At 41.3% G+C, this 22,706-nt stretch overlaps 1 protein-coding gene across 14 annotated transcripts; it reads left to right on the top strand.

The window, feature by feature from the left end:
- Nucleotides 1-2,744: 2,744 nt before the first annotated feature.
- On the top strand, nt 2,745-22,193 carry NAA20 (N-alpha-acetyltransferase 20, NatB catalytic subunit). Of its 14 annotated transcripts, none has more exons than XM_070588756.1 (9): nt 2,783-2,905; nt 6,047-6,188; nt 9,060-9,178; nt 11,189-11,213; nt 11,766-11,944; nt 14,470-14,536; nt 15,207-15,342; nt 21,075-21,220; nt 21,671-22,193. In XM_070588756.1, exons 5-9 carry the CDS (start codon nt 11,882-11,884, stop codon nt 21,754-21,756), a joined length of 498 nt encoding a protein of 165 aa, XP_070444857.1. In that variant the 5' UTR covers nt 2,783-2,905; nt 6,047-6,188; nt 9,060-9,178; nt 11,189-11,213; nt 11,766-11,881; the 3' UTR covers nt 21,757-22,193. The 14 variants fall into 14 exon arrangements, with proteins under 14 accessions (XP_070444850.1, XP_070444853.1, XP_070444851.1 ...); XM_070588754.1 differs by lacking the exon at nt 2,783-2,905 and adding an exon at nt 3,985-4,129; XM_070588753.1 differs by lacking the exon at nt 9,060-9,178 and having other exon boundaries at nt 2,776-2,905.
- Nucleotides 22,194-22,706: the final 513 nt, after the last annotated feature.

Below are 22,706 nucleotides of genomic sequence, written 5' to 3'. Positions count from 1 at the left end.
AGAAAAAAATGGTCATTTTGAAATGAGCAGAAAAAAAGATGTCTGGGTGTCCTGTCAGGTACACCCTTCCAAGTTAACTCTGCCTTTTATTGTCTTCGACCTATTTTTATCAATCTGGAAGCTGGAGAAAAATGATAGTAATGAAAATGATTTTTTTTGATGGAGATTAGCCCTGAGCTAACATCTGCTGCCAATCCTCCTCTTTTTAGCTGAGGAAGACTGGCCCTGAGTTAACATCGATGCCCATCTTCCTCTACTTTATATGTGGGAGGCCTGCCACATCATGGCTTGCCAAGCGGTGCCATGTCTACACCTGGGAGCCAAACTGGCAAAGCCTGGGCTGCCAAAGAGGAACATACGAACTTAACCGCTGCGACACTGAGCCAGCCCCAAAATGATTCTTGTCTATAGAAACATAAATGCATCATGTGTGTCCAGGAGATGCAATACATTACTGCACTGTGGATATTGACAAGCTTTACACCTATTTATAAATACATTTCAGCATCCTGATTGCCTTGTTCATTTTAAATTCTCCTTTGAACCAGCTGTAGCATCTTACTGGTTCTTTCGTTGATTAAAGAGTTAAAAGCTTTAACGAGGGGCCAGCCTGGTGGCCGAGTGGTTAAGTTCACACGCTCTGCTTTGGTGGCCTAGGGTTTCGCCAGTTTGGATCCTGGGCACAGACATGGCACCGCTCATCACGCCATGCTGAGGCGGCGTCTCACATAGCACAACCAGAGGCACTCACAACTAGAATATATAACTATGTACTTGGGGGTTTTAGGGGGAAGAAGAAGAAAAAAAAGAAGACTGGCAACAGATGTTAGCTCAGGTGCCACTCTTTAAAAACAAGTCTTTAATGAATGTTCGTTTTATATTTGTATGAGAATCATAATTTTACTTTTTCTAAAAGTTATTCTTTAACATTCATTTAATGTGGCACATTAGGTTTTGCTGATGGGAAACTGTCTCTAGAATTTCTCCCTGTTCAAACACCTGGCAGGCAGTCACTGAGCTCATGTCACATTCTGCCTCCTGGTGCACCTGCCGTGCCTGTGGACGTGAGTTTTCTAAGTCCCAACAGCTGTTTACATGTGTGTTTATACTCACACGCCTGTATTGTTGCAGTTTCAGAAACCATGTCTGGCTGATCTTGGACCTCGGGAGATCCTTTTAATGGGGCCAACTCACTTCCTCAACATCTGCTTCATCTCTTCTTTCTGTGCCTGAGCCACATGTCTGGGCAGGGGGCTGCTGAGGAGATTCCTATGGAGAAACTTGGGCCCCAGGGCAGTTAGATATAAGAGGGCCTTGGCATTTATACTTCCTCTTGAGGAGTTCTTTGCTTTGGTTTGACCTCAGCAACATGTCCCCCAAAACCTCCTCCGTAGTTGCTTAGAAAGGGTTCGAGAAGAAAGAACCTCCACGAGCAGGCAGGACATGCTCATTTCTTAGCCTGTGGATCTGGGCTGTCCAATATGGCAGCCTCTACCCATGGGGCTACTGAGTGCTGGAAATGTGGCCCAGTGCCACTGACGAATGGAATTTTAACTTTATTTAACTTTAACTAATTTAAGTTTAAATTTGAAAACTGATGCTCCATTCAATTATTTGAAAACTTGGCATGATTGGAAACATTTGGGTATGCACTTTAACCATACTTCTTTTTTCTTTTTGGCGAGGAACATAGTCCCTGAGCTACCATCTGTGCCCATCTTCCTCTATTTGTGCGTGGGTCACGGTCACAGCGTGGCTGACCATGAGTGGTGTAGGTCTGCTGCTGGGAACTGAACCAGGGCAGCAGAGGCAGAGCGGGCCAAACTCAACCACTAGGCCACAGGGCCAGCCACATTAACTATACATTTTTATGTACACATTTTATAAAATCTAAATACAGAACAAGTATTCCTGATGACAATATAACTCCTGGATTGAAATACACTGCAAATGTAAAATACACACAAAATTTCAAAGGCTTAGTACTACAAAAAAAAAAAAAAAGAATGTAAAAGATTACATTACTATTTTTTCTATTGATTACATATTAAATGATAATAGTTTGGGTATACTGAGTAAAATAAAATATATTATTAAAATTAATTTCACCTTTCTTTTTAATTTTAATTTTTTTGAAGATTGGCACCTGGGCTAACAACTGTTGCCAATCTTCTTTTTTTTTCTGCTTTTTCTCCCCAAATCCCCCCAGTACATAGTTGTATATTTTAGTTGTGGGTCCTTCCAGTTGTGGCATGTGCGAGGCCGCCTCAGCGCGGCATGACGACTGATGCCAACCAAGTCCGCGCCCAGGATCCCAACCGGTGAAACCCCGCGCCACCGAAGCGAAGGGCGCTAACTTAACTGCTCGGTCACCAGCCGGCCATTCTTTTTAAGTTTTTAAACGTGATATGAGAAAATCTGAGATCACCTACGCAGCCGCCAGCACTGGGCCAGGCCGCTCTGGGCCAGGAACCCTCCCGTTCCTCTCCACTTCCTGCCTCATTTACCACGGGGCATCCACCTGGTCCTGAACCCCGCTGTCTGCTGTGGTTTCCTAATCCCAGGCAGCTTTTCGTTCCCTTCCTAGGTGATCCCACAGTCTACTTTCTCCGTCACTCCAACACAGGGGTTTTCAGACCCTGGCGACCCTACAGCAGTGGTCTGGCAATTCCCGACTCAAGCCGCCAGAGGGAGCTGCGTCGCTGCCGTGGTTGCCGAGCAACCCGTGGCCCGGAAGCAGTTCCCCACCCGGCCCCGGGGCAGCCGCGCTCCGGCCGACTTCCGGCGGGGCGGAGACTGGGTCGCGGCGGTCTGGTTTCGGCGGCGGCGGCGGCGGCGGCCGCGGCGGCGCGATGACCACCCTCCGGGCCTTCACGTGCGATGACCTGTTCCGCTTCAACAACATGTGAGTGCGGCGCGCCCTGGGCCGGAGCTCGGGCCGCGGATCTGCAGCCAGGCCGGGCCCGCGCGAGCTACGCCCGCCGGGCCGTCACGGGCGCCTCCCTGGGCGCTCATGGTCAGAGGCCGGCGCCGGGGCGGACGCGCGGACGGCCCTGCTGACCTTGGCCGAGGCGCTCAGGCTTGTCCAGCAGCCCCGCGTGCTCGTCGGCGCGGGGCAGCGCGGCCGCCTGTCAGGGCGCGCCGGGCGCGAGGAGCTGGGGAGCGGCCTGAGCCCCCGGCGGGCGGCCGGTCTGCGGCCTGCGGGCCCGGGACAGCACGGGACTCGGCTGTGTCCTCTATGTGGTGGACTCTCCAGGCTAGGGCCGCGGGCGTGGTTGCGAGGTCAGGAGCTAGTCGCTCGGCCTTTGGGGAGCTTGGGCGGGTGGTGCTGGTTGGCTGTGCGCGCGAAGCGGCGTGGCGCTCGGGGCCCCCGCGGCGCCTCGTCCCGCGGGGCGGCCCTTCCTCCCGGGGCGCGCCCAGCCCGGACGGCTTTTCTGTGTTGTGTAGTTGGGGCAGGGGCACGTGCTGGTGGAGGCCCACCGCGTGTGGTTTCTTTCAACCCGACTTAAGTTGGGTGACTTGCAGGTACCACCCCCCTCCTTTTTTTAAGAGAACCTTTTATCACGGAAATTTCTGAACATTTAGGAAGTTGGCCATAGTTTTGCCGTGAACAGCCGCAGACGCGTCAGCTCGGTTCTGCAGTTAACATTTTGCTACGTTGGCTTCATCCCTTTCCTTCCTCCCTCCCACACCCGCTTTTAGAGACAGCGGGGCAGTATGTGAAAAAAAGGACCGGGTGGTTCAGATTCGAGTGTCAGGAGGAGGGAAAGAACTTGAGATGAGGTGACTAGAAACCTTTCAAAGAGGGGAGGAGCGGTGAAGGATGGGTGAAGTGCCGATAGTGACAGGGAAGGAAGTTCTGGAGAAGGACGCAGCTGTGGAGGGGGACAGCTTGAGGTGCGGCCGCACCCCCGGAGACGAGCAGTAGCTTTCTGTGACGGAGCAGTCAGAGAAAGTGGTGACGCTGGACTTTTACTCCCCTTTGACGCGTTTAGACTTGATCCTGTGGGAAGAATTCCCTCTGGGGCCTCCCAGTCGAAGCGGCGTGACTGAGGCGACCTGCACGGGGCTCTCACCGTGCCCAGCGCTGGCACTGTGGTAACCCGTTTAATCCACGCGGTTCTGTGAGGTGGATGCTCTCATTATTCGCATTGTATATAGGAGTGAACTAGGGTGCTGAGAGCTCGAGTGGGATGGCCCCGGTGCTAGAGCCGCGGGGTGGGAGTGGGTGAAGCCAGGAATCCAGTCCAAGGGGTTGGCCCTGGAGCACTGACTCCTAGAGGGTGGTCTCTCACCCTGGGGAACGAAATGAAATCCTCAGCTGTTTGAGAACCACTGCTCTGGAGCCTGAGCTCTTCACCACGGGCCGTGTGGAGCGGGAGGTGGGTGGAGGAGGTGCACCAGGCAGGGGAGCCATGGGGAGGTCTTGGCAGTGGCCCAGAGACGATGCCTTGACAAAGGCTTGGCTTTGGGAGGTGCGGGCCAGGGAGCTGCCAGAGTGCCTTGAAGCTTCAAGGACAGCCACAGCAAAGCCTCTTGGAGAATCAGGTTTAACTGAAGATCTGGGAAGGGACCCATAATATTTTATGTAAAAGTGAATAGAGTGGAAGGAAAATAACCATGAATATTTATAATAAAACATTAGATTTCAGAGAGTCATCTAGCTCGTTAAGGCCTTTTCAGAATATGCTGGTGAGGGAACTCCTCTTCCCATTTTCTCCTATTTCTCACTTTGATGAGGGCACCTCAGTAGGGAACTCTGAGAATCACAGGATTAGGGTGTTGCAGTAGGAATTGAAAGAAGCGGTGGTGGGGCCAGCGCGGTGGCGCAGCGGTTGAGTTCGCACATTTCGCTTCGGCGGCCCAGGGTTGGCCTGTTCAGATCCTAGGTGTGGACATGGCACTGCTTGGCAAAAGCCATGCTGTGGTAGGCATCCCAGGTATAAAGTAGGGGAAGATGGGCATGGACATTAGCTCAGGGCCAGTCTTAGCAAAAAGAGGAGGATTGGCAGTAGTTAGCTCAGGGCTAATCTTCCTTAAAAAAATCCAGTGGATGTAGAAATATTGTGGTGAATTTAACAAATATTTTATTTACCTTGGGAAAATATCTGCAGGCCTACTATGTACCACTCTTGGAAACACAGCAGTGAACAAATCAGAAAAAAAAATCTTCATAGAATTTACATTTTAGAGGGAAAAACAAGAAAATAGAACATTTAGAACTTAGTGTTGAGCACAAAAGAAAAAATGAAAACAGGAAAGGGAAATAGGAAGTGAGTGGGAATTCAGCTTTAGGTAGGTATTCAGGGAAGGTGTCACTGAAGACAGACCCAGGGGAGGTGAGGGAGTGGGTCATGTGGGTTTTGGGGTCGGGGAACGTCCAGGCAGAGATCCCTTTCAGACAGGAGGAGGAGGCCAGTGTTGCTGGAGCAGAGGGAGCGATGGTATGAGGAGACGAGGTCAGAGTCAAAGGGCTAGATCCTCAAGAGGCCATCACAAGACTTGGGCTTCTCTGCCGAGTGTACTGAAATACCCAGGGGGAGAAGTCAGGCACCATCTGGGCATGGAGTTCTCTAGTTTAGGTCTGGGCTAAAGATAGAAATTTGGGGGTCAACACTGTGTAGATGGTGCTAAAACCAGGAGACATCAGCTAGGTGACATCAGTGATGAAGTGAGTGTAGACAGAAAAAAAGAGGCTCCAGGATGGTGCCCTTGGGCATCCACTGTTAGAGTAAAGGAAACCTAGGGCCCATTGAGGTGGGAGGAAAACCTGATGGTGGGGTCTCAGAAGCAGAGGGAGTGGGGAACTAATGTCAAGAGCTGCTGATGGCTAAGTCTACAGCATATTTGTACATTTCTCGCAGGAGAGCGAGAATTGCAGAAGCAGGGTCCTGGGTGGTGAGAGGTGTTGGGATCTGCTCACCAGAACTCCAGGCCTGGTTACAGAAGAGCCAGTAGAGTATGGGTGCGGATGCTTGTAGGTGGGTTTCTGTGGTGGGACCTGGTGAAGCTTTCTTCTTACTGTCGTCTTTTCTTTGTGAAATAGGAAGCAGCTGAGATGGAGAAGGGGGGTGGCCTGTTGGAGAGTTGACGTGAGATGAGAGGATATAAAATAGTCATTGTATCAGAGCTGTGCTTCTCCAGATGTGGACTGGGGCTCTTCAAGTTTGTTTTGGGAGTTCTGCAAGGTCAGATTTTCATGATAATACTAAGATGGTTTTTTGCCTTTTCTGCTCTCCTCCTCTCACAAGGGCATGGTGGAGTTTTCCAGATAGGTGATCCTGTAACAGCAAGCATAACAAACACAGATATGAGAATCCAACTGTCTTCTATTAATCTAGACATTAAAAACATCTGTGAAATTGTTAAAACAATGCCATTCTTGTCATTAAGTTTTTTTTGTTTTAGAAAATGGTGATTTTTTTGGTAAAAAAAAGTTACTCATGCGAAATGGGTGAAGGTGATCAAAAGGTACAAACTTCTAGTTATAAAATTAGTAAGTAACAGGGATGTGATGTACAGCATGGTGGCTATGATCATGCACTGCATAATGATGCTTTGGTCAATGATGGACTGCATAAGATTATAATGGAGCTGAAAAATTCCTATTGCCTAGTGACATCATGACCATGATAACGTAGTGCAGTGCTTTACTTACATGTTTGTGATGGTGCTGTGTAAACAGATCTATTGCGCTGCCTGTTGTATAAAAGTATAGCACATACAATTAGGCACAGTCCGTAATACTTGATAATGGTAATAATAGACTATATGCATATTGGTATATGTATTTACTATACTAACCTTTTTGTCATTATTTTAGAGTGTACTCTTTCTACTTTAAAAAATTAGTTTACTGTAAATCAGCTGAATCATACTGTAAATCAGTATCCTCTCTTAATGCCAGTAGCAGCCTCATACATCTTGTGTTTGCTGCATCTCTTGATTGCATCATTTTCTCTTGTGCTTGATTTAATCTCATTGTTTTGTTCATCATGGCCCCTAAGCATACAGAATCCACTGCTAATGTTGCCACTATGAGGACCATCAAGTAATTGACTAGAAATGAAATTAAAAGTGATTAAGGATGATGAAGGTGGGAAATCAGTGATGGCTGTTCCTCACCAGTCAGGGATGTCCCACTCCACCATAGCTGTGATCTTGAAGGACAAGAACAGAGTGGCAGAAGCTTTTGGGATGTGCTTCCTTGAAGGCAGTGAGATTAACAAAAATTCGAGAAGGGCCTATATCAGACATGGAGAAACTTCTAATAATGTGGATTGCAGATCAGACACAGAAGTGTGTTCCTCTCGGTACTGTGACAATCACAGCCAAAGCAAAAACTTTGTGATGTTGAAAGAAAAGGCTGGATCTGACTACGATGTTGAATTTCCTGCTAGCTCTGCGTCTTTTAAATGATTGAAGAATCGTATTCATTACATAATGTGAAAGTGAGTAGTGAGTCTGCTAGTGCCGGTGTGAAGGCAGCTGAAGAATTTTTGGAAACTCTAGATAATCTGATTGTGGAGGAAAATTACTTGCCAGAGCAAATTTCAATATGGATGAAAGCTCCCTATTCTGGAAATGGATGCCTGAAAGGACTTTCATCCATAAGGAGGCCAAGTCAATGCCAGATTTCAAGGCTTCTAAGGACAGGATAACAGTCTTACTTGGGGCAATGTTGCAGGCTACAGATCCTTTGAAATCCTTTGTGATCTGACACAGTGAGAACCCCAGGGCCTTCAAGAATATCAGTAAGCACACACAGCCAGTGTACTACAGGAGCAATAAGATGTTATGGATGACCCAGCTCCTCTTTCAAGATGCCCTCCTGAATTGCTATGCCAACAAAATGGAGAAGTACTTTTTGGAGAATAACGTACCTTTCAAGATTTTGCTTATTGGTAATAATGCTCCTGGACATCCTCCTTTTATTGATGGTCTTCATCCCAATATCAAAGGGTTGTTTCTCCCTCCGAACACCACCTCTTTGATCCAACCAGTGCATCAAGGAGCTTTTAAGGCCTACTCCCTGAGGACCTTTCCTTAGGCTATTGCTGCAACTGAGGAAGACACTGAGAAGACACGGATGCAATTCTGGAAGGATTACAACATCTCTGACTGCATCAAGAACCTTGCTTGGGCTTGGGGTAATGTCACCAAGGAGTGTACGAGTGGCATCTGGAAGAAGACACTCAAGAGGTTCGTCCATGACTTCGAAGATTTGCCAAGGATGAGGAGCTTGCAAAAATCAACGAGGCTGTGGTTGACCTGACAAACAGAGTTAACCTGGATGTGGCTGAGGATGACACTGAGGAGCTCCTAGAGGTGGTTCCTGAGGAATCGACTAATAAGTTGTCAGAACTGGAACAGGAACGCATAGCTGAAGAAGAGGCAAGAGAAAAGGAAACTGCAGGAGAGAAAGAAGAACCCCCAAGAAAATTCACAGTGAAGGGTTTCACAGAAGCTTTTGCAGACCTCAGCAAACTCCTTAAAAAGTTTGAAAATATGGACCCCAACACTGAAAGATTTTCATTAATAGAGAGGAATGTTCATGGTGCATTATCTGCTTACAGGCAAATCTGTCATGATAAAAAGAAACCAAGCAAACCACCGTGGACATACTTCTGAAAAAAGTGACACTTCAAGAAGAGCCTCAGGCAGGTCCTTCAGGTGAAATTCCAGAAGGTGGCATTGTTATCATAGGAGATCAGCTCAACGTGTGTTCTTGCCCCTGAAAACCTTCCAGTGGGACAAGATGTGGAGATGGAAGACAGTGATATTGATGATCCTGACCCTATGTAGGCCTAGGCTAATGTGTGTATTTGGGTCTTAATTTTTAATAAAAAAGTGTAAAGTAAAAAATAAAAAGAAAAAAGCTTATAGAAAAAAGGATATAAAGAAGAAAAATATTTTTGTACAGCTGTACAATGTGTGTTTTAAGCTAAGTGTTATTACAAAAGAGTCAGTTTAAAAAAATTAAAATGTTTATAAAGTAAAAAGTTACAGTAAACTAAGGTTAATTTATTGTTGAAGAAACATATTTTTTATAAATTTAGTGTATCCTAAGTGTACAGTGTTTGTCAAGTCTGCAGCAGTGTACAGTAACGTCCTAGGCCTTCACATTCACTCGCCGACTCACCCAGTGCAACTTCCAGTCCTGCAAGCTCCATTCATGGTCAGTGCCCTTTACAAGTGTACCATTTTTTATCTTTTTATACCATATTTTTACATTTTATATATTTAGATAACACAAATACTTACCCTTGTGTTACAGTTGCCTACAGTATTCTGTTCAGTAACATGCTATACAGGTTTGCAGCCTAAGAGCAATAGGCTATAACATATAGTCCAGGTATGCAGTAGGCTATACCATCTGGGTTTGTGTAAGTATACTCTATTATGTTAGCACAATGATGAAGTTGTCCAACGATGAATTTCTTCATCATTAAGCAATGTGTGAGTGTAGTTAATAATTTGTATTACATATTTGAAAGTTGCTAAGAGAGTAGATGTTAATATTTCTTACCGCAAGAAAAAACATTTTCTAACTCTGTGGTGAAGGATGTGAACTAGACTTATAGTGGTGATCATTTTGCAGTATATACACATGTCAAATCCTGTTGTATACCTGAAACTAATAGAATGTTATATGTCAATTATATATCAATTAAAGTTATTGACATGTAATCTATTTATTTTTAAATGAATGAATGTTTTAAAATTTTAGATATCAGTAGAAATAATCCATACAAATAGCAGTTCTTTGGGGTGCGCAATAATTTTTGAGTGTAAAGGGGTTCTGAAACCAAAAAGTTTGAGAAATGCTGGATTGGAGAAATGTAATATGACTGTCAGGCATTGTTAAGGGTCCCAAAGAAGCATCTGACTGGATATGCAAGAGGAAGAGTTGAAGATGTAGTAGTCCCCCCTTAGTTACAGTTTTGCTTTCTGCCATTTCAGTTAGCCAGGGTAAGCTGAGGTCTGGAAATATTAAATGGAAAATTCCAGAAATAAACAATTCATAAGTTTGAAATTGTGTGCCATTCTGAGTAGCATGATGGAATCTTATGCCGTCCTGCTCCGTCATGGCCCGCATGTGAATCATCCCTTTGTCCAGCATATCCAGGCTGTATACACCACCTGCCCGTTAGTCATTTAGTAGCTGTCTCAGTTAACAGATTGACTGTCATGGTGTTGCAGTGCTTGTGTTCAAGTAACCCTCATTTTACTTAATAATGTCTCCAAAGTGCAAGGGTAGTGAGGCTGGCAATTCAGATATGCCAAAGAGAAGTTGTTGTTAATCTCTTACTGTGCCTAATTTGTAAATTAAATTTTATCATAGGTATGTACGTATAGGAAAAAACATAGTATATATAGGGTTCGGTGCTATCTGTGGTTTCAGGCATCCACTGGGGATCTTGGAACATATCCCCTGCAGATAAGGGGAGACTACTGTAGCTGGTTTTAAGCCTGTCAAAATAGTGGTTCCATTAATTGAATAGGAAAGTGAGGGGCAGAGCTCTTTCTTTGTAGATGGACGCAGAGGTGCATTTTAAGAAATAAATGCTGACTCAGGAGTGTTGTGATCAGACACTGGTGAGGCAGGCGCTCAGCAGCACCAGAGCCACATCTGGTAGGCTTCTTCTGAGATTGCAGAATTGAAAGTATATATTGGGGATAGTGGGGAAAGGGAGGTGGGAATGTAGAAGAAGAGTGGGGAGCAGAAACTGTGTGGTGAGAGAGTCCCCATATAGACGGTGGAATGAAGGAGAAAGGAGGAATTGTTAGGGAAGGCCTAGAGACAGGCAGGGAGGACCCTTGTCAGATGCTGCAGTGGGCTAGTTTTACCTCTGTCTGTGTGATTTATATGCCTAGTTGGTCCCCAGCTCCATTAACAATTTATTGCCATTTAGAGAATGGAAGATTTTGTTCCGTAAGATTTGCTAACTATAAAGTAATTTGTAAAACAGCAGCAGTCAAATGAAAATGTATACATATCTTTATAGTGGGTGTGACAGCTCAGTATGGCCGTTAGGTAGTTTAAATCATCTTCCTTAGCCCTAAAGTTGGTTTTAAAGTTGTGGATGTAGCACATTTTTTCCTTATGCATACTAGTTTTAATGGGCTTATTTAACTGGTTTTGTAAACACTGCTTACTGTTGGCTATTTCTCTTGTTTCTTTCAGTAACTTGGATCCACTTACAGAAACTGTATCCTTTTTTAAAAAAGTTAAATGAGGGGGCCAGCCCCATGGCCAAGTGGTTAAGTTTGCACGCTCCACTTCAGCGGCCCAGGGTTTTGCCGGTTTGGATCCTAGGCGTGGACATGGCACTGCTCATCAAGCCATGCTGAGGTGGCGTCCCACATGCCACAACTAGAAGGACCCACAACTGTATTTACACAACTATGTACCCGGGGGCTTTGGGGAGAAAAAAGAAAAATAAAATTTAAAAAAAAAAGTTAAATGAAGTCTTACTAAGAGTAAGGCAAATGGACAAACCAAAGGAAAAAGACAAGTGCTGAAAAACTTTAAAACTTGTAGGTCAGGAAACATCATTAGCAACATTGAAAGCAATTAAAAAAAAAATGGGAACAAAAATTGTCTTAAAACTGCCTGACAAGCTGCTAATATAATGGTCTCATATAAAGCTATCACAATACCCCTCCCCTGCCATCTTTGCCCCTCTGTAGTGAGTATAGCTGCATACAACAAAAAGCAGTGACTCAGCAAAATGGGTTGTTTCTGTCTGATGTGAACGAAGTTTGGAGATGATGATGAGTCCAGGGCAGGTGGTGGTTCCATGAAGTCACCAGCGACCAGGCTCTGCACTTGAACCACTCTACCATTCCCTGGGTGGCCTTGGCCTTCCTGTCCTAGATGGCTGTCAGAGCAAATGGCATCACGTCCATGTTCCCGGCAGGAGGATCAACAGAGGGGAAGGTGAGAGTGTCCTTCCCTTTCAGGGTACCTTTGGGAAGTACCATGCAGCCCTTCTGTATCTCACTGACCAGCACCTGTCCTGTGCCACACTTACCTAGCTATAACGGAGTCTGGGAGTGTGCCTAGCTTTAAACTGGGGCCTGTTACTAAAGGGAAGAAAGGATTTTGGGTAACAATTAACAATATCATGCCCCCAATAGGCAGAGATGTGTGAAGTTAGGGTGTTTTGGGTTATTTGCGCTAACAGGCAACCCCCACGTTCTCAGTGGCTTAAAACACAAAGTTGGATTTCTGGGTTATGTTCCATGTCCATTGCAGGTGAATAGGAGGGTAATATTAACTGATAATTTAATAAAAGAGGGCATATAGGAAGCTAATGAACATAAGAGTTGTCTCACTAATCAAAAGACTTGTGAATTAAAACCAAAATGAGATGCCATGTTTTACAATATCAAATTATAAAGGGTTAAAAAAACATGATAAAACTCAGTGCTTATGAGGGTGAGGTGAGAGAAGCATTTCGTGAATTGCTAGTGACAGTATCAACTGCTGTATTCCTTCTGGAAGGTAGTTTGTTAATACAATGCTTAGTAATTCCATTTCCTAGAAGCTGAAAATAATACATAGTGGCAATTATGTCTAGAGGAAATTATGTCAGGGGTTGGCAAACTTGGATCCACTGCCCCTTTGTGTAAATAAAGTGTTACTGGGACATGGCCATGCTGAATAATTTTCATATTGTCTTTGGCTTTGTCCGTGGCTTTCACAGTTTAAGTAGTTGCAACAGAGAACATCGCAAAGCCTAGAATATTTGCTATCTGGCCCTTTACAGAAAATGTCTGTTAACCCCTGAGTTATGTCATTACAAGAATGTTTATTGCAAAATTATAATATAAAAAAATTTGGAATAACATTCACACATAATATGGAAATGGTTTAATAAATTATGCTGTATTCATCAAGGATTTTAAAAAGTTTTTTTAGAAACTGGAAATAACCCAGATGTCCATTGTCAGGAGACAGGACATTTAAATTGTCTATTTACACAATGGAATAGTATACAGCAGTAAAAATTAACTATAGGTACAGGAAACAGGGCTATATATCAGAAACAAAGTTGAGTGGAAAAAAGCAAAAAATCTCTGAAGTTTTCATTTGTATTTTAAAAATCATGACTGATTAAAGGCCTCTTGATGTTAAAAGTAAAAGAATTTTGAATGACACAGAAAAATTTTCACTGTATAATCAGGGAAAATATTAGGATGCAAATCAGTTTATATGGTATGCTTCCAGTTACACTTAAAATTTATGGTAAAAGTCCCAAAATCCAGGTCAGGCTATATTTGAAAGTAACCTGCCAGGTCTTATTGATCAGTGAACTGGTGTCTGGGGCTCCTCCATTAGCCAGAGGAGACACAGTTACATTGTCAGTGGCTGGATGGCAGGAAGACTGGCTGTCCTGCCACGTTAAGGGTTATGTTTGAAGAGTAATCAAAAAATGGCTGTCCTTCAGAGGAGAATTTAAAGAATTTACAGCTGAACAGGTTTTACAGGAATTTTATGGGGTTTTTTGCTGAGGAAGATTAGCCCTGAGCTAACATCTGTGCCAGTCTTCCTCCACTTTATATGTGGGTTACTGCCACAGCATGGCTGACGAGTGGTGGAGGTCTGTGCCTGGGATCTGAACCCACAAACTCTGGCTGGTGAAGTGCAGTGTGCCGAACTATGCTACAGGGCCGGCCCCCAGGAATTTTTTTTTTTGTATATGATTGATAGTGTCCCCTCATAGAATTGCGTCATCAGGCTTACATGTACTAAGAAGAAATACAGGAATGAGTTCATGTCAGTAAGGACACCCAGGGTTGAAGAGTTAAGTAATGAGCAAATGATTCAGGCATTCACTCTTAAGTCAGCCTTTATTTGCTTTACTAGAAATGGAGAATTTGAATCAGTGGAGGGGAAAAACTGGGTAATTAAGTTGCCTCTGGAGCTACTTAAGTTTTAAAGTTATTTTCAAAGTCTCATAGCTGAAGCTATAGTAGGAACTAGACATTAATTTTCCAGTACACTTATGGGAAAATGAAAGTCTTGAGCATCTACTGTGTGCCAGGCACCAGGGATGGAACGCACATGATGTTCATATTCTGAGGGGACACAGTGAACATTGAGACTCTCAGGTGATGGCCGTGCTGTGCCCAGATCGAGAGTCAATGTGATCAGGAGGGAAACAGACTATACGAGAAATCTGAGTCCTGGTTCTCCACCATGTGTTAGATGGTGCCGTCTCCATTCATGTTTGAGGTTGTATGTGCAGGCAATTTTGTTAAAAATTAGTGCTGACCTAAGTATTTTATATAATGACAGGATATAGAAATCACAGATAGAGAGAGCTGGGGATAAAGTAAAAATAGAGTTTTTAAAGGAAACTTTCATCAAAAGATCCCTTTTATGAAGAACTTTTGACTGTCCATTACTTTTCACACACCTTAACAAGACTCTAGTATGGGATTCCTTTTTATTTACAGTACCTCGCCCACTGGCCAGAGTATTTCATCGTTGCAGAGGCACCTGGCGGAGAGTTAATGGGTTATAGTAAGTATGATACTGCTAGTACTATTTTGGATACGTAATTAAGATTTTAATATAGGTTTCACCTGATTGTTTTAGACATTACAGAATTGGAAGTATAATGATGATGCCTACAATTTTATTTCCTTTTCGACCATTTGACAACTCACTGATGCCTTCTGTGGTTTAGGCATTGTGCTAGGCCCAGGGGATACAGCAGTGAACCAGATAGACATAGTCTCAGTCTTCTTTGATCTTTCATTCTGTATTTACATTAAATTTCTGCATGATTTATTTGGTCCATAATGCAAGGATTGTAGCATCTTCATTGAATTATTAGCATTACTAACAAAAATTTGAGCTGTAGATTGTGTATTTATGTGTACATAAACACATACCCCCATGAAATGTAAATATTTTGAAAATACATATTCTGGTTCTGTGTTCAAAATTAGTTTCAGTATATCATTCCTTTTTTAAAAACTTTCTAATTCTGATTATACAACAGATTTAGCTTAACATTTACAAGTGAAATTCAAATAAAAGCACTAATAACCATTAGCTGGATGGCTTTAAGTAGTACTTAAAAATTAAAACTTTATTAGTTTTTTTGTAATAAAAACGTATCAAACTAAGTCTACATTTATGTGTAAATCCATGTGTTTAATTACTGAATGCAATCTTTTGTTGGCAGTTATGGGTAAAGCAGAAGGCTCAGTGGCTAGGGAAGAATGGCACGGGCATGTCACAGCTCTGTCTGTTGCCCCAGAATTTCGACGCCTTGGTTTGGCTGCTAAACTTATGGAGTTGTTAGAGGAGATTTCAGAAAGGTGAGATTCATGCTTTTCAAATAATTTATGAGCCCTGACCATTTGATTTTTCTTTTGGTGAAAATTTATAAGATTTTCTTTCCTTCAGTCTGAATGTCTATCATGCTTTACAGTTTACAGGAATTTCATTTTCAGCCTCTAGTAGTCCTCACAACAATTGTCACATATTCAGAGTGGTATTATTGTCCCTATTTTACCACTGAGGAAAACTGAGGTTCAAAGTGAGTGACCTGCCATAGGCTTGTAAGCTGGGTTATTGGTGGAATCAAAGACCTTAAGGTTTCTTTAGTGTTCTTGCCACTATAGATGTCCCCAAATTCTCTGTAGACATTGCTCTTGGCATCTCAGTAATTTTTTCACGTTGCCCCTAGGCCAAAAGAAAACAGTTTAATCTTTAGCAGTTATGTCCTAACTGCTTGATAAATATTTATGGCCTAACAACCTAGTAGCTATTTGGAAAAAAAATAAACAAATTGAAGGAAAAAATATTTTTATTTCATTGTTAAATAACTGGTTACCTGTTAATGAGATGTGTGCACTGTTGGGCATTGCATGGCTTCTCAAACCTTGGAAACATATTCGAAGCAACTACCTGCATTCCTGTTTCACACTGATTTTTGTGTGGTACTGGGTTTTTTAAATTACCTAAACTGTCAAAAACCTGGCTTCATAAAGATATTATGTCATCAGAAGGAATGTAGCATGATGTAATGTTGCATTTGTTGCATTACATCAAACTAGTAATTTGCCAGTGTCTGAAATGTAAAGTTTGTCAGTGTTTTCCCCAGACATTTGAAATATCCTACAGCACCTCTGAGTTTGGGGCACCTTGGTGCATAGTTTGGGAGCTGCCAAAATTATGGCATTTTTAAAAAAAGACGAGTTGTATATATCATTATGTGAGATAAAGGTAATATAGTAGTTAAGAGAGAAGACTCCTCCTGCCAGCTCCCATTTTAGAAGAGATAAGAGATGTGTGTATAAGTTTAACCAGTTGTCAAGCTGCCAGTTTTTTCTCTAAATGCCTAGAAGTAAGTAGGAAAGGGAATAGCAGCTGGGAAGGGCTCTTGAGGCTTTCCACTTCATTAGTGGATTTAATAAAAATAAGTTTTAAACAAGTAACCATGGCCTGAAAATGATCTGAGACAAGGTAGGGGCAAGAGGAACTTGAGTTCATTCAGAAAAAGGAGGAAATAGTGTTAGCTGAAAAAGAAGTCAACTCTAGTCTTTAAGAATTTAAAAAATTCTCCTTAGACTAAGTAAGGAAGGGGAGAAATTTTTAAAGCAAGATTATATATAGTTTATACATATTTGTGAAGGCGTATCTTGTTGAAAAAAAGTATTGGGCATTATTATATAGTGGTTGGGGAGTTAGGAAATGAGTTCTAATTAGCTACGATCTTGCATATATGATTTAACATATTTATAAGATAGATTTTCTATCTCTTGGAGTAGAAAACCACTAAGCTCCCTTCCCTTCCAGTTTCTTCATTACTTTAGACTAGTTGCTAAGATTTAAGTGATCTTTATTTGTATGGGTGTGTGTGTATACCTATATACATACATACATATATACATGTATTTTTAAATGTATACATTAAAAACAGAAACAGTATATAATTTTCAAACAAAGAAGTAGAGGAAAAAATGAAATGATAAAAATCCATTAAAAGAAGAGAAGAGAGAGAAAGGAAACTAAAGTGGCAAAACAAATAAGCATGAAATAAGATGGTAGTTATGAATCCAAATATTATCAGTAATTACAACAATAAATGTTAATGGAGTAATGACACTAGTTAAAAGACAAAGACTTGAGGACATTATGCTAAGTGAAATAAGTCCATCACAGAAAGACAAATACTGCATGATTCCACTTATATGAGAGATCTAAAATAGTTAAATTCATAGACTCAGAGAGTGGAATGGTGGTGGCCAGGTGCTGGGGAGAGGGGAAGATGGGGAGTTACTAATCAGCAGGCATAAAGTTTCAGTTAAGCAAGATGAATAAGCTCTAGGGTCTGCTGTACAACATTGTACCTACAGTCAACAATAATATACACTTAAAGTTTATTAAGATCTCATGTTAAGAGTTCTTATGACAGTAAAATAAAATTGAAAAAAAGGGGCAAAGACTGTCAGAACTGTATGCTCTTTATAGGAAATAAGTGAAAATATTAAAGTACAGAAAGATTGAAAGTAAAAAAATTTTTTAAGTTATGTAAATTCTAACCAAAAGTTAGTTCTAACCAAAAGTTGGTATACTTAACAGTAGTCACATTATAGTTCAATAATTACCAGAGTAAATTACAGTAATCAGTAATACAGTAAAACAATATGCAGTGATTGCATATTGCATATTGATTGCATATTGATCAGATTTAATTCATCAGGAAGATGTAATAATTAAACATTTGTATATTGATAAGATTTAATTCATCAGGAAGATGTAATAATTAAAAATTTTATGTACCCAGTGACGTAGGTTCAAAGTAAAAATGCAGCAAGTGAAAGAACTACAAGAAGAAATAGACAAATCAGCATCATAATGGGAGGTTTGAACATGTTCCTTTCTAATTGATAAAACAAAAATTGATTAAGGGTATAGAACAGAGGTCAACAAACTTTCTGGGCCAGATAGTAAATATTTAGGCTTTGTGGGCTCCCTAAAGTCTCTATTGCATATTCTTTTTATTTTAAAAACCCTTTAAAATTGTGAAAAACCATTCTTAGCTTGAGAGCAGTAAAAAAAATAGGTTGCAAGTTGACCCTTGCCTTAAAGAATTTCAGTCAGTAGCCAAAAATCTTTCCACAGGAAAAGCTGTGGCTTCTCTGGCAATTTTACCAACTATTTAAGAAATAATGACTATAAGCTCACTTTCACACAAACAAAGAGGGAACATTCATCCTGTTTTTTAAGGCTAGGATAACCTTGATAACTAAATCTGACAAGAAATATGAGAAAGGAAAATCTCTCATTGTAGATGCAAAAATCCCAGAAAAATCTTAGCAAAATAGATTCAGCAATTCATAAAAAGCATGATATATCAGGGCAAGGTTGTTTTAACATTAGAAAATCTGTAAATGTATTCTACCACATTAATAGACTTTAAAAGAGAAAACTATTACCTCAGTAAATGCAGAAAATGCTTCGATAAGATCCAGTATTCATTCATGATAAAAACTGTTAGCAAACTAGGAAGTAGGAGGGGGAGAGCTTCCTTAACCTGAAAAAATATCTACAAAAACCTGCAGTAAATATTTGCAGGGATACATTGAATACCTTCCCTTTGAAATCTGGGACAAGACAAGGATGCCTACTTCAGCCCCTCTACTGGAAATCCTAGATAGCACAGTAAAGCAAGAAAAATAAAAGATACAAGGTTTGAGAAGAAACAACACTACTATTTTGCACAGTTAAGGTTGTACACAAATAGAAAACCCACAAGAATCTAAAAATAAATGTTTAGACTTGATAAAAGCTAAAGTTGTTGGATATAAAGTCAGTATAAAATTCAACTGCACTTCTATACAAAGAGTAAAATTTAGAAAACAATGCTGTTTGCATTGGAATCTGAATACATTAAGGCCTTACGAAAAATCTAACGAAAGCTGTGCAAGACCTCTGAAGTTTATAAAATTTTATTGAGAGACGTTAAAGATGACCTAAGTGGAGAGAAAAACTACCTCTGTGGCATATAGGACTTGATGTAGTAAACCGGTAATTGATCCAAAGAACCAATGTAATTGCAGTAAAAATCTCAAGTATTTTTGGTGGGACTTGAGTTGATTCTGAAACTTACAGGGGAATCAAGAGAGACAAGATATTCTTGAACAACAAAATGAGTGGATTTGCCCCTCCAGATACCAAGCTGTTGCGAGTAAGACTGTGTGTGAGTGCTGGAGTCGTTGTCTAGACCAGTGGAACAGAATTTGAGAAGCAGACCCAGGAATACATGGATTTTGACACATCTCAGAGGAGGCAACTGCAGATCAGTGGGGAAAGGATACACTTTGGTAAAGGTGGTAGCACAGTTGGACATCCATATGGGAGAAGTTTTTTCCCACATTACTATCTACCATATACATCAATTCCAGATTTATTAAAAACCTAGTTGTGAAAGCAAAACTAAGAAGACCTTCTAATATAGGAAAGTGTCTCCGTGACCTCAGGGTAGAAAAGAACTTTGTAAACAAGCCATAAAAAGTACTAACTGTAAAGGAAAGCTTCATATATTCAACTTCATTGAAGTGAAGTAACTTTCTTCATCAAAAGATACATAAGAATAATGACAAGACAAGCCACAGATTTGGAAAAAAGGTTTGCAGCCTCCTTTACACAAGGTTGAATATCCAGAATACGTAGAGAACTTACAGCTCGGGGGAGAAAAAGCATGTGAAAGACCAATTTAAGGACTACAGAATGAGAAATCTGAATGGCCAGCAAAAATATTTTCAGCCTCGTTAGTAATCTGAAATGCCATTAAAATTACCCTCAGATACCACTATACTATAAGATTTTCAAAAATAAAAATGTCTGATGCACCAAGTCCCAAGACTGTGGGAGTATAAGGTGGAACAAGCAGGTTGGGCAACAGGCATTAGCTAATAAAGTTGAAGATGTGCATACCCCTGTGAGCCAGTGATGACACTCCTAGCTGTAGACCTTAGATATTGTCCCATGAAACACGGAAAGATTTATAGCAGCGTGGTTTGTAGCAGTAAAAACCAGAAATGTTTATGTGGAGGGCTGCGGACAGCTTGTAGCACATCCATACAGTGGAGCGCTAAACAAAGTGAAGGGAACAAGCTCCTGCGACACCAAGGCTGACTGGCACGGTACTAAGAGGCAGGTCACTAAAGGCTGTATACAGGATGACTCCATGTATGTAACGTTCATAAACAGGAGAAGCTAAACTATAAGAGGTTGTAAATCTACAGCAAAAAGCAAGGAGCTAATGATCACAGGAGTTGAAATGTGGAAACCTCTGGGGAAGGGAGGGGCTGTCACTGACCAGAGGGACCTGAGGGCTTCAGGGCTGTGACAGATATCCTGTAGCTACACCTGGGCCATAGCCACACTGGTGCTCGCTTCAAAATCTTTAATTTGTGCATATGGGTGAAAATATTGCATGACCACTTGGTGAAATGAGTATATCAATTACTATGATATTAAAAAAAACTAATTTTTTTAAGCCAGGTAGCAGAATTGGGGAAAAAAAAAATGCCTGCCTTTTTTTCTTTTTCTTCTTTGTTTTGGTGAGGAAGATTGGCCCTGAGCTAACATCTGTGCCAGTATTCCTCTACTTTGTGTGTGGATCGCTGCCACAGCATGCTTTGATGAGCAGTGTGTAGGTCCACGCCCAGCATCTGAACCCATGAACCCCCGGCTGCTGAAGCGGAGCATGCAAAACTTAACTGCTATGCCACGGGCCAGCCCCACAAATGCTTTTTTATTTATTTATTTATTTATTTTTTAAGAAAACAAGTATTGTAGGTTTTGAAATATTAGCATGCAAACAGAAAGTTGTCTTTCTGTACTGCAAAATAATAGCCGTAACTCCTCAGCAATAAAAAGATTATGATGTAATCAGCTGCAAGGTCCTCTTTTAACCATTCGATGAATAGTCATCAAAGCAAAGTAAAAACAAGTGTTGTTTTTAAAAATATGTATCATTTGTATTCTAGGATTTCCAACATTCTAACATTTTCCTTTTTTTTCTTTTTAATTACAGGAAGGGTGGATTTTTTGTTGATCTCTTTGTAAGAGTCTCTAACCAAGTGGCAGTCAACATGTACAAACAGCTGGGCTACAGTGTGTACAGGACGGTCATAGAGTACTATTCAGCCAGCAACGGGGAGCCTGACGAGGATGCTTATGGTGAGCCCCCTTCTGCGGCAGATCCCCAAGAGGACGCTGAAACATTGACATTCATTCTCCAGACTGGAATTTTCCATTATTTTAATAAATTTAAGAGTCATATTTTTTGGATTTAATTTGAGCTATAATGTTTAACTCTCCTATAACCTGCCTTTATGAATCTACCACTAGTTAACTTATACTAATTAATCAGTGGTTGATTACTGTCAATTGTTATTTTACTAAGATTCTGTCAAAAGGAACTGTATGAAGAGCTGAATCCCAGCTGGGGTTTGGTTAGCATCTGGTGTACTTGTGATTAGGGGTCTCACTAAAGACATTTTTCTTAGAATCTGGTTAAAGTGAGGGTGGGGGACAGAACCTCTTATGGGAACTTTACATATACACTTTAAATTTGATATAAAATGTTTTGCTATTTGGGTACTTACATTAAACTTTGTTTCCTAACAGACATGAGGAAAGCCCTTTCCAGGGACACTGAGAAGAAATCCATCATACCATTACCTCATCCTGTGAGGCCCGAAGACATTGAATAACCATGGGCAGTGGTTCTTAGGCCGATGCTCCAGATATTTTATGGACAATATTATTTTCATTGGATGATCTTGGAGCTCTATTAGGAGAAAAGTAATCATTTAGGTCTTAAAGACTTCAAGAAAATGCAGGTTATAAATGTATTTTAAATCTCATTGTTTCCAGTTAGCAATATCATACCTACTAAAGCTGTTCAGTGTAAAAAAGTTCAATCAAAACGGCAGCTAGGTCAGCAGGAAACATTCCATATCATGGTTCATAATCCTCACTATATGCTAGGGAAGAACCTGGCTCCAGTCTCCTCCTGAATTTTGTGCCTGAGAACCACTGCTGCATACACGTTTTTTATTTTGTATTGAACTGTTAATTGAAGCTTTAAAAGCATATATGAAATGTATAATCTAAGATGTATAATAAAATGCACCGTTGACTCTCTGAATGTTTTCTGGAAGTTTGTTGGTCATTTACAAAACTAGATCAGGATTGAGAAAGCCTCGTTTAGGGTATGTTGTTTCTCTTCAACGTGTCGTGTGTACGTAAAGCATTTTTTAAATGCGTACCTGAACTAATCCCTGCCCAGCATGCTGAAGCCTCCTTCCTATCGCATAGTACATTCTTCCAGTGACTGTTTTCATACTTAGTCCCACATCTTGTCTTTGTCTTGTTCCACACACATGACTTTCCTTAAATCTTGCCTTTCAAAATATAAAAAGATGCTGAGGTTTATTTAAAGGGAAAAAAGAACCTAATTCCGAAAGAATTCCTAATTCCTAGATCATAGACCAACCACGTATGATGTAGTTTTCATCATTTTTGTAACACCTGAAAACATTCAGTGAGTAAAAGAAGTAGCTAAAGAAAAACCTATGGGAATGATTATTACGAAGTTTTTACTTTGGAAAGGACTTACTTGGGTGGAGTTGAGAGTGAGAGAGAAATGAATCCTTTATGC

Source organism: Equus przewalskii, chromosome 21, assembly GCF_037783145.1.
Source record: "Equus przewalskii isolate Varuska chromosome 21, EquPr2, whole genome shotgun sequence".
Classification (NCBI taxonomy): Eukaryota; Metazoa; Chordata; class Mammalia; order Perissodactyla; family Equidae; genus Equus; species Equus przewalskii.
Note: the sequence above shows the minus strand (reverse complement) of the source record. Positions and strands in the feature narration are given on the sequence as shown.

Excerpts from the sequence above, each read along its gene's own strand:
- NAA20 (XM_070588748.1), top strand. The coding sequence starts at position 3,014 with ATGGTCAGAGGCCGGCGCCGGGGCGGACGCGCGGACGGCCCTGCTGAC. Across the intron at positions 3,283-11,188 it reads GCCGCGGGCGTGGTTGCGAG|TAACTTGGATCCACTTACAG; the intron begins GTCAGGAGCTAG and ends TGTTTCTTTCAG. Across the intron at positions 11,214-14,445 it reads TGGATCCACTTACAGAAACT|TATGGGATTCCTTTTTATTT; the intron begins GTATCCTTTTTT and ends ACAAGACTCTAG.